The sequence below is a fragment of the Grus americana genome, chromosome Z, assembly GCF_028858705.1.
Source record: "Grus americana isolate bGruAme1 chromosome Z, bGruAme1.mat, whole genome shotgun sequence".
Taxonomy (NCBI): domain Eukaryota; kingdom Metazoa; phylum Chordata; class Aves; order Gruiformes; family Gruidae; genus Grus; species Grus americana.
Genome location: NC_072891.1, coordinates 38,885,109 through 38,896,872, shown reverse-complemented (window position 1 = coordinate 38,896,872; position 11,764 = coordinate 38,885,109). Strand labels below are relative to the sequence as shown.

The window sequence follows — 11,764 nt, the reverse complement described above, 5'->3', positions numbered from 1 at the left end:
CAAGTTATATGTATTGCAGTGAAATAGCTTGTTCAATGCAAAGAAGATTGCAAGAACATTGTCTGTGCTTTTTAAAGGCATGCTCAAATAATGAAAATCCTAAAAAGTTATTATTTGAGATGGTTACAACTTTTAATTTAGATGGTTATGGGAGCAGTCATCTTGTCTTTGGTTTCTTGATTCAAGATAGTGTCGTCTGAAAATGAAGGACCCTTATGCTGTGTCTACAATAGCCAGTAATATGCTCCAACAGGAGCAGAAGCTATTACATGGAACTAAATAGTGAATGAAACAGCAGATTATGGGGACCTGATCATACTTGATGTATTTCAGCACCATTTTAACTACGGACTATCCCGAGTCTGGTCCCATGAACTGAATGCCTGTTAGCAGTTGTAGCATTATCTTTGTATGATTTAGCTTCATCTGAAACTAAATGCAGTTCGTGCATTCTGAGATACCTCTGTGACTCCAGTCGAGGACAGGAATGTAGAAAGATGTTTCACTGGGGGCACATCCATTTCTTTTGTCCCCATTGTTGGCACTCTAGACATCTAGGAGAATCACTGAGAGTCTCATTTGGTTAGTCAGTGAGTGTCATGGTTTAACCCAGCAGGCAATTAAAACAACCACATAGCTGTTCGCTCACTTCCCCCACCCCCCTTGTGGGATAGAGAAGAGAATCAAAAAGAGAAAAAAAAAGGTAAAACTTTTGGGTTGAGATAAAGATAGTTTAATAGGACAGGAGGAGGAGGAGAAGAAGAAGAAGAAAAAGAAGAAGAAAATAATAATAATAATAATAATAATAATAATAATAATAATAATAATAATAATAATAATAAACAAAACAAGTGATGTTCAGCAACCAAAGCCAATACTCAGCTAGTTCTTGAGCAGAACTGCCTCCCGGCCCACCTCCCAGTTACATACGGAGCATGACATCATACGGTATGGAATACCCCTTGGGCCAATTTGGGTCAGCTGTCCTGACTCTGTCCCCTCCCAGCTTCTTGGGCGCCCCTCACCTTCTCATTGGCAGGGCAGTATGAGAAGCTGGAAAGTCTTTGACTGCTTGGCAACAAGTAAAACCATCAGTGTCTTATCAACATTGTTCTCATCCTAAATCCAAAACACAGCACTATACTGGCTACTAGGAAGAAAATTAATTCTATCTCAGCCAAACCAGGACAGTGAGCTAGACTTCGAGGAGCCTGAATGCGGTTTCTTCAGACTAAGGGAACAGGTACGTATTCATAAAAAGTGTCCCAGTGTATCTTGGGGTCTAGAGCATGTACGTATGGAGGACATAATTTTTATAAATAGTTTACATTCAGGACACCATTCGCAATATGAATTTGAGAGAACTGCAGAACTTTTCATAGTGCTCACTGTTCCTATTGTGAAACAGCAAAAATTTGCATTTTAGTGCAATAACAGAGAGAGTGTTGTTTGTCAAAACCTCTAGGATATTTTTCACTTTTTGCAAAGGCAGGATAGTTATTCTGAGAGTTTTAAGATGATTCTAATGATAAGCAGCTTTAGTGGTCACTTGCCTTTGTATCGGTTGGCTGCTAAATTGTCCAAGCCTCACTGACTTATTCCAGACAACTTCAAGGTCTATGGTATTTGGAGTTGCTCCTGCTGTTTCTACTGATCCCTATACAGCTCCAAGGTCCCTGATTTACTTCAAGGAAGTAGTGAGCTTGAATTTTTCCAAGCCAGTAAAACTGATTTTGCCTACAGAGAGCACCATTGGTGTATTTTAGCTATGTTAGAGTCATGGTTGCATGGCTGTTTAATGGTTACATTTGAGGGTAAGAATACAAATGCTTTGGGGGATTGTTTTCCCATTCCTGAAGTAGGGCGTTTACTAACTGTAGGATTCGCAGAAATCCAGAAGGACAAGTACCCTCAGTTTCTGTACCCTCATCTCTGTCCTTTTCTTAATGTTGGAGTAGGGATTTTATCAAGATCAACAGCGGGACCACACAAAAGAGTCCAGGTAGCATAGGGTAAGGGGTTATATCCTGGTAGACAACTAGGTTTCCAGTTATATTGTGCATAAATAGAGTGAAAGCTATTTGTAGTCCCTCAATTATATTAGGAATACATATCCCAATCAAAACAAATTTGGATTGATTTCTTAAAAATTTTGTAAGGTTTCTCATCTTCTACAATTATCATAGAATCATAGAATGGTTTGGCTTGGAAAGGACCCTAAAGATCATCAAATTCCAACCCCCGTGCCATAGGCAGGGACACCCTCCACTAGACCAGGTTGCCCAAAGCCCCATCCAGCCTGGCCTTGAACACTTCCAGGGATGGGGCATCCACAGCTTCTCTGGGCAACCTGTGCCAGTGCCTCACCACCCTCACAGTGAAGAATTTCTTCCTCATATCTAATCTAAATCGACCCTCCTTCAGCTTAAACCCATTACCCCTCATCCTGTCACTACATGCCCTTGTCAATAGTCCCTCTCCAGCTTTCATTTACTTAATTAGACTCAAATTGGTTCAAAATTAGGCAAAAATATAACAGGAAAAAATGGTGTCGTGAGGTATCTGGTACAAGGATACTATGGTGCTGTTTTACCCACATAGAGGCTCCAGGCCCATCACTTCTGTAAGCCAGATGCAGCAGAGCACACTATGCTGATAACATCTTGTCTGACACAGTTTTTTCTATCACATGAATTTAGGGTTACTGCTAGTTCAGGGCCTGGGGTAGTAATGAATGGGCTGCGACAGGAAAACTGCAGGATCTCTCCCTATCTCCTGCCCACTTGTGGCCCCAGCTGTGATTTTACAGCCATGATGTAACACCATGGTGTGCTATTTTTGAAGCTAAGGTGGCTGGAACTGGCACTGTCCACAGGCATTCCATATGCACTGGTGTGGCAGCCCCACATAGGACTGGCTCAGCTCTCCCTCTGCCACTGTGCCCATGGTGCCCCCCCAAAGCACAGACCTCTGGCCTGACAGGGACATGGCACCCCTGACGCTCCGGCTGAGCCGTGGGGCCTTGTAGAAAGGCACAGGCACATGGAGGCTTGTGCAATGCACAATGGGCCAGGGGCAGCCATCACGAGAGTGCACGTGCCTGGGAATGGGGCACCGGTGCCTCAAGGCAGCTGGAAGCAGACAGGGGAGTCAGGACAGGAGGGCTCTGGAGGTGCCAGGGTCCTCAGGGGCAGAGAGGGCTGGGGCAGTGGGAGTCTCAGGTATGAGGAGCTGGGAAACTTCTGGGAGCCTCCGGGAACCTGTAGGATGAGGAGAAGGAAGTAGGGGCCAAGACAGCCATGGGGGTCTGGTGGCACCACAAGGGGAACCTGGCAGTCACGAGGGGTGTTGGGTGGTACTGGTGAATCACCCAAGGGGCAAAGTGCCTTGGCCCCACAGATGGCCTGTGGACACAGGTATGTGTATGGGGGACAGCCAGCGCCAGAGCTGTCTATTGCTTGGGAGGCAGTGCATAGCTGAAGTTCCTAGGGGCACCATGCAGAGGGGTGGGTGGAGGGGTCTTCCCCCAGCCCCTGGAGCCTGGTGTTGGTGCTCGCCACAGCAGGGAGTAGAAATGGGGAGCAGCTGTGGGGCCTTGAACACTATCACAGGATCTCTTGACGATGTGAATTACAGCTGGTACCTACCAGCTGACTACTTCGACTTCTCCTGTCTGGGCAGCTCTGCCAGCTGCTCTTATGAGGCGACTTCAGAGCTACTGGCTGCTCGCCTCTAGCAAGGGCCCTCCCTTTTGTGCTGAGCACTGCTTCATGTCCCTCTTGGCAGCCCACTGCTCCACCAAACGATGTCACTTAGATTTCCCGTGCCGACCTGGTCACCAAGGGTGCTGCTCAGAGCCCATAGCAAGCAGATGAGAGGAGAAAACTTGTGCATCAGGATATAAACCCTTTACTTAGTGCAGGGAAGAGGGAAAAATTCCCAAGCATGCAACAGCAGTCGCTCCACCGCCTTCTGCAGGCCAGCGAGGGGTGAGGAGAAGAGGCTGCCTGCCACCCTGGCATGTTTGGGGCCAGGCCCGACAGCCCTGCAGAGCCAGCGTCATCCGGCTGCACGGAAGGCCCGGGACCATCTCAGCTACGCGACTGCGACAGAGCTGGCTACCATTTCCATGTCCTTGTGGGATCCTCTGGCAACCATGGGGTACACCCATATGGTGGGAGCCCAGAGGCCAAAGTGTCGCTCGTGCCGCCCTCCTTCCCTGGGCGAGCCATCAGTGCCCAGCCTTCAGTCCCTTGCTCCCAGCTGCCCCATCCCCAGGGCAAAACCTTGGCCCTGCCCTGGGGAGGGAGTGCGTGGGACCAGTGCCCACCTCTCCGCAGGGTCTGACATGCGTCCCGGCGGGTGTCCTCAGGAAGGGTCCTCAGGCTTTTCTCCTGTTTCTTTGCCAGACTTGGTCTTGATCGTTTCCGGCAGTCTGGCGCTGGCCCTGGTGTCCCTGCAGGGCTACCTGAGCACCTGCATCTGCACTGTGTGAGTACAGCACGTGTCTGATGTGGACACGGATCCATGGGGGTGGCGGGAGGGGAGCAGGGAATGCCTGCTGCTCCGCCCAGTGCTGTGGAAACACCCCAACACAAGAGGTGTTTCATCTCAAGTGCAACCAGGCCTGCCACCTTAGCGAAAGGGAAGGCGAGAGCGGCTTTCCCTGGCTAGGTCTGCTCACTTCCTCGGATCATTTTAACTCCATGTCTGAAAGAGACCTTGGAGCACTTCTTTTGGTAAGCTCTGCCTGCACTGTTGAAGGGTGCAGACAGAAACCGTGCTCCGTTTGAAAGGGGCTGGTCTGCCAGCTTTCTGTCAGCAGCTGACCTCCAGAATTGGTGCTTCTCAGCTTGCAAGTGAAAATGGCCCTGTACAGGGCTCTGCCCCAGTCCCCGAGCACTGGTAACACCAGGACTCCCTCTTTCTCAGGAAAGAGATCACCCAGAAGAGGAGCGGGCTCTCTGTGATCCTGTCCCTCATCTTCATAGCCGCTTTTGGTGAGTAATCACCCGCTGCTTGCGGTAGCACAGACGTATGGGTTGCAAGTTTCAGCGTGCAGGAGAGGTGCTGGGATGCCCGTGGGACCTTCCACCCGCCTGCTTCTGCAGCTCAGGGAGCTCCCTACGTGCAGATCCCAGCCAACCCAAGGGCCGCTGCAGACGCACCCAGCATTAGGAAGTGCAGCCAGTAGGACCCTTTCAGACAGAGGTCCCTCCTCTTGTGCAGCTTTCCTTTGCTGCCACGGTGCAAGGGAATCCCTTGCTGCCTGTGAGGGGAGGCTGAAAGTACTTCCTGGCTGGCGTGATTGGGGCCCGTGTGTGAGAGAAGCAGATGGGCAGAGGCAGTGGGAGAGAACAGCCTGTGCAGCTGTGAAAGGGAGGTTGGAGAAGGTCTTTCTCTATCAGGGAAACGAGTGCCAGGTTGCAAGCTCACGCAGGGGACAGGCCCAGCTCCTGTGCTGCTGTGCCGCAGCCGCTCCGGTAGCCTCCTGGTCGGAGGTGTGCTGGAGGAAGCGGAGTCAGTGACAGCCAGGGCCAGAGCTGGGAATTGCTCAGGAACTGGAGCCCAGCGGAAGTGGGGCTCCGTGGCAGTGCCGTGCAGGGGGAGGGACGGAGAGGTGGCTGTCTTGCAGCCCGTGGAGCCAGGTGTTGGTGCTCACCGCAGCAGGGAGTGAAGCTCTCAGCAAACCTCTTGCCACCCTGGTGTGGGAGGAGCCAGCGTGACTACAGGCATCATTAGAAACAATAGTAAAATAACTCTCTGTTGGTGATGTGAATTACAGCTGGTGCCTACTACGGGACTTCGCTGCCCATGTGGATGCTGTGGGCAAAGGAGGTGCCACAGGTCAGTGACCGTTGTGGGACAGGAAAGTCCTGCAGAGGAGCACTGCTGACGGTGGTTGAGTAAATCCTCCGTCTCCAGGCCGTGACCCAAAGAAGCAGCAGCAGCAGCTTCTGCGGTGCCTTCCTAGAGCTGCCGGCTCTGCTAAGCTCCAGCAGCTCTGGGACTCAAGTGTAGTGCCTTTCCCTTTCAGGTGCTGCAAGAGCAGCCTGCGGGTGAGCTGAAGTCTGTACGGTAAGAGCCCTCTCCTGGCCCGCAGCTCTTTTGCTGGGGTAGTGGGAGCCGTGCTCGTGCTGTTTGCACTCCCGTTGTGTAGCACCCAGGGCTCGTGCCTTTCCCTCTCTCTTTGCCTTTTGCTAAAGCTGGAGGGGAAGGGAAGCACTTGCAAAGCAGGGAAAGAAAAAGGGGCTCGAGCACCTGTGTCTCTGCTCATCTCCAAGCTTGGAGGCTCTGGGAGGGGGCGGGCACCTCTGACAAGATCTGCTTTCCCGGTGTCTGCAGGAACTCGCTTGCTCTGCTGGAAGAACGAGTCCAGGAGTTGCAACAGCTGAGAAAGGATGTTGCGTGCACGGCTGAAGAGATGAGCCGTCTGAAGGAGGTGATCCTGTGCTTTGGGAAAGAGGGCAGGGCCCTGCACAGGGTGCTTTCCTGGGGCTGCTGGTGGGGTTTTCCTGCTCACTCCACCCACCCATCCCTTACCGGGGCTTGCTGGTTGAGCTTCTCCACTCTAAAGCCCCTTCCTCTGACCAAGCTTAACTGGGTCCTGGGCCGCGTCTGGCAGTGGAGGACTGCCGAAATCATCCTTCCAGTGCACTGGTGCCTCTGGTAGTTCTGGCCTGGCCCCAGAGAGCAGTGAAACACATGCACCCTCCCAGAAGCATCTGGCCCTGGCGGGGCTGTGCCCATCTCCAGGCTGAGCTGGACAGCGTGGAGGTGGAGGTGAGGCTGTGGGGCCCAGACCCACGCCCACACTATATGGTTGTAGACACAAATGCTCTTGCTGAGCCCTCGCCATTCCTATCAGAAGGCTTTGAGCATGGCAGCTGTTTGGACAAGGCTTGTCTTGCACTTTCTGACACGGGCTCCTTCCTTTGCTCTGTGCCAGGACTCCATGGTCACACTGAACGGCCTGCTGACGTGGTCGTCTCCCATGTTCATTTCTGTCTTTCCCAGGAACTTCAGGACATGAGAATGGCAATGGCCGCGATGCCTTTGGAAGAGAACATCCAGATGTCTGCCTGGACTCTGAAAAGTGCAGGTAGGGATGCGGGCAGGCAGGTCTCATTGCGCTGGGCTCCTGCTTAGCGCTCCCAAAAGGAGGCCACGCTGCAGACTCTGCTCTCTGAAGCAGGGGGAGACGAGATCAAATCACAGGGCCCAACAGTACGCCGGTGGCAAAGCGGCCCCCTTGGGCTCATCCCAGTCCTGCCCTCGGGCCTCTCACAGGTGCCCCTGGCACACCCCTGCCAGCATTTCTATGCTCTCCCTCTCCACTGAGCTTTCCTGGGGACTGAAAAGCGAGTTGTCACATTGTGCTTTGCGCTCCCTGCAGTGGGGCCTCAGCTTGGGCCCCCTACCCTTCTCACTGGGGCTTGCAGTCTCCCAGCACCCACAGACCTTCTCTTTGTGCGGTTGTGAGAGAGATGCTGTCAATGGACACGGGGATGCCCTCCTTGCCTGCGTCCCCTCCGAGAGCACGGGGCTCGGCATGGGACTGGCAGGCAGCCGTAGAAATACCCTACAGCCACCGGGCCCTCCGAGCCCGGGGCCTCTGACAGTCAGCTGCTCTCTTCTCCCTTCAGGGGTCACCATCGACCTGCAGAGATCACCCAGGAACTATGTGTGGCCCTGCAGCATATTCCGGTTCCTTTGTGATCTCAACCCTCTGGAAACTTTTGTGCAGGTATGGTAGCAAAAATCGTCAGTGCTGGTTTTGTTCCCCTGGTAAGCTTGAGGGCAAGCCCTGGGTCGTCTCCCCTCAGGCCAGTGGTATTGCTGAAGCCCATGGCACTGGTCAGGTGCCAGACAGGCCTGAGGTCTCCCACAGGGCTTGGCTGAGCTGAGCTCTTCTCCTCGGGGAATTCAGCGAATCCTCTTTCCCTGGCCGGGAAGGCGTCTGGGCACTTCTGTCCATTTCCCAACACGCCACTCATTTTGAGCACAAATACAGCGTGCAGGCACTGTGCCACCAGTGCTTCTGGCTGCACTGGTAGCAGCACGGGCCATGTCACGTCCTTACCAACCGTTGCCGTTGCCCTCTGCTTTCAGCTGGACATTTCCCCGGGATACTGCTGGCCGTTCCAAGGGTCTTGGAGCCAGGTGGTCATTAGGTTGCCCGCACAAGTCCGACCAACCGCGATCACTCTGCAGCACCCATTGAAGAAGTCCTCTGCACTTGGGGACATCAGCAGCGCCCCCCGAGATTTCACTGTCTTGGTAAGTCTCTGCCAGGCACTTGGGGCTGGGATGTGGCGCTGCAGAAAAGCCGTAAGGGAGAAATTTGAGGGGACGTACAAGGTGGCGTCATCCCACTTTAAGACTTGCCCCGTGTGTTTTGGCCCAACAGCTCAGCTCCACCGCATCCTGCGCCAGACTGCGCTGGGGCTGCGGGAGAGGGGTTGGGTCACGGGCACGGATCCGGCATGCGTGTTTTCTCATGGCTGAGTTGAGCCTGACCTGGTCCCCTGTGCTTTATCTCCAAGGGAGTGGATGAGGGAGGAGAAGAGGAAACTCTGCTCGGGACATTCAGCTATGACACAGAGAAAGAGGCGACCCAGACCTTCCCTCTGCAGGTACGGGCAGCGTGTGTTGGCAAGAGGCCAGGGCAGAAACGCAGGTTTGCCAGCAAGTCAGTGGCAGGAGGAGCGTGGACGATCCCCACCCTGGCCGAGAGAGACGTGGCAGGATTTGGAGGGCTGAGCAGCAGCCAGCGAGGGCAGCAAAAGTAGAGCGAGACCTAGAGCGCAGCCCCACGGCCGTGCGGGTCCCCGCAGCTTCCCGCCTATGCCTGCTGCTTCTGGCAGAGCCAGCCACGGCCTTGCCACCCCACGGGTGCTGCGAGCTGCCCTGCAACGCAAGTGTTAGGTGGTGACAGCCACCAGGCAGCCCCATGGGGACGCCCCGCAGCCAGCTGCGGGGTGGCCGGCATCCCCGGGCCTGGGCTCTGCTGGGGAGGCAGGTGGAGGAGCTGCTAGGTGCTGCCACACCCCATGCGTGGGAGCGCTCCTCGGTCACTCTGCCAGCACAGAGGCCGCAGCGAAGGGAAGGGGTGGTGGGACAGGGACGGAGCCCCAGCGGGGCAGGCGGCGGCAGGGAGGACACCCAGCACCTTGCCCCAGCAGCAGGACTTTCCCCAGGCTCCATTTCCCCCTGGACCCAGCAAGCCTCAGGTTTCCACAGCAGCGCGGCCCACTCTCCGAGGCCGGGCGCTTGCTCTGCAGAGGCACAGGGACCCTGGGTGGGAGAAGGGAAGGAGAGAGAAGCTGTCCCCTCAGCCGGGGCGGGAGCTGCGCCTCCCAGAGCAAGGGTCAGGCTGGCAGAGGAAGATGCGGGGGGGGCCTCCTGCTGCTCCTTACGCAGCAGGAGTGACATGTCTTTTTGCTGTGTTTTCTTTGCAGAAGCAGCTTCCCAGAGCCTTTCAGCTTATCAGGCTCGTCATACAGAGCAACTGGGGGAAGTCAGGCTACACCTGCATTTATCGTGTGCAGGTTCATGGGAAGATAACAGGAAGGAACGCCATCAGCCAGGCATGAGGAGACTTCCTACCATAAAAATAAACAATGAAAAAACCCCAACAAATCCCTGGGCAGAGGAACGTGGCTGTTAGTCTGGAGCAGAGTGACTGTCATTTCACAGGCCCCCTCAAAGGCCACATGGGGTCTAGACATAGCGGAGAACGTGGGCGGGCCTGAGAGGAGTGTGGAGACCTGGGCGGGGGGGGTGTCAACTCCTCTGATTGGTTCAGAGGCGCAACAAACTGCTCGGATTGGTTGTGTCTGGTGTGGTGGGCCGGTCTTGTCTGTTGCTGAGTGTGGTGGGTTGACCCTGGCTGAAGGCCAGGTGCCCACCAGAGCTGCTCTCTCACTCCCCTCATTCACTAAACGGGAGAAAAGGCATAACGAAATGCTTGTAGGTCGAGATAAGGACAGGGAGAGATCACTCACTAATTGTTGTCACGAGCAAAACAGACCAAACTTACAGAGGAAACTCATCTAATTTATTACTAGGCAAAACAGAGAAGAGGAATGAGAAAATAAAATCAACTCTTAAAACACCTCCCCCCACCCCTCCCATCTTCCCGGGCTCAACTTCACTCCCGGCTTCAACCTTCCCCCCCTCAGCGGCACAGGGAGACGGGGAATGGGGGTTACGGTCAGTTCATCTCATGTTGTTTCTGCCGGTTCTTCATCCTCAGGGGGAGGACTCCTCTCATCCTTCCCCTGCTCCAGCATGGAGTCCCTCTCACGGGGTGCAGACCTTCAGGAGCAAACTGCTCCAGCGTGGGGTCCCCCACAGGGTCACAAGTCCTGCCAGCAAACCTGCCCTGGCGTGGGCTCCCCTCTTCACGGGTCCACCGGTCCGGCCTGGAACTTGCTCCAGCGTGGGTTTCCCACGGGCCACAGCCTCCTTCAGGTGCCTCCACCTGCTCTGGTGTGGGGTCCTCCACAGGCTGCAGGTGGAATCTCTACACCCCCTCATCCTTCCTCCATGGGCTGCAGGGGGACAGCCTGCTTCACCAAAGCCTTCACCACGGGCTGCAGGGCGATGTCTGCTCTGGCGCCTGGAGCTCCTCCTCCCCCTCCATCTGCACTGACCTTGGTGTCTGCAGAGTTTCTTACATCTTCTCACTCCTCTCTCCGGCTGCAAAAGCTCTCTCTCTAAGTGTTTTTTCTTCTTCTTAAATATGTTATCACAGAGGCGCTGATTGGCTTGGCCTTGGCCAGCGGCGGGCCCGTCTTAGAGCTGGCTGGCATTGGCTCTATCAGACACAGGGGGAGCTTCTAGCAGCTTCTCACAGAAGCCACCCCTGTAGCCCCCCCGCTACCAAAACCTTGCCACGCAAACCCAACACACTGAGGGGGCTGGATCCAGCTGTGATCAGCTCAGGGCAGTGTCTGCCAGGCAGCTGGTCTGCATGTGCTGGTGTGGCAGCCGCCCGTAGGATTCTGCAGTGGGGAGCAGCCAGACCCCCAGGGGTATGCTGGCTCAGCTTTCCCTGGCCACCGTGCCCATGGTGCCCCTCCAAGGCACAGACCTCTGGCCTGACAGGGACATGGCACCCCTGACGCTCCGGCTGAGCCGTGGGGCCTTGTAGAAAGGCACAGGCACATGGAGGCTTGTGCGATGCACGATGGGCTGGGAGCAGCCATCACGAGAGTGCACGTGCCTGGGAATGGGGCACCGGTGCCTCAAGGCAGCTGGAAGCAGACAGGGGAGCCAGGACAGGAGGGGTCTGGAGGTGTCAGGGGTCCTCAGGGGCAGAGGGGGCTGGGGCAGTGGGAGTCTCAGGTATGAGGAGCTGGGAAACTTCTGAGAGCCTCTGGGAACCTGTAGGATGAGGAGAAGGAAGTAGGGGCCAAGACGGCCATGGGGGTCTGGTGGCACCACAAGGGGAACCTGGCAGTCACGAGGGGCGTTGGGTGGTGCTGGTGGAATCACCCAAGGGAGAGGTGCTGCCTGAAGCAGCTGTGGGATCAGGTGAGAGCAAAAAGCTTCATCCACCCTGCGTTCCCAATTCCTGCGGGCTCCCTAGGAGTGCTGAGCCCTGCCCAGGGGACATACAATGTGTGGCACCCAGCACAGGGCCCGACACGGCTCGGGAGCTCCCCTGGGAGCATAGGTGGCTGCGGATGGGCTGCGCCAGAAAAACTGCAAGGTCTCTCGCCATCCCCCACCCCTTGAGACCCCATCTGTGATGTCA

The 11,764-nt window shown here is 55.3% G+C and overlaps 1 protein-coding gene across 1 annotated transcript; it reads left to right on the top strand.

The window, feature by feature from the left end:
- The first annotated feature begins 4,348 nt into the window (after nt 1-4,348).
- Nucleotides 4,349-9,771, top strand: LOC129199368 (sperm-associated antigen 4 protein-like). Its single transcript, XM_054809709.1, has 10 exons — nt 4,349-4,491; nt 4,933-5,000; nt 5,786-5,847; nt 6,038-6,078; nt 6,346-6,442; nt 7,018-7,102; nt 7,647-7,747; nt 8,113-8,280; nt 8,547-8,636; nt 9,462-9,771. Exons 1-10 carry the CDS (start codon nt 4,349-4,351, stop codon nt 9,594-9,596), a joined length of 990 nt encoding a protein of 329 aa, XP_054665684.1. The 3' UTR covers nt 9,597-9,771.
- Nucleotides 9,772-11,764: the final 1,993 nt, after the last annotated feature.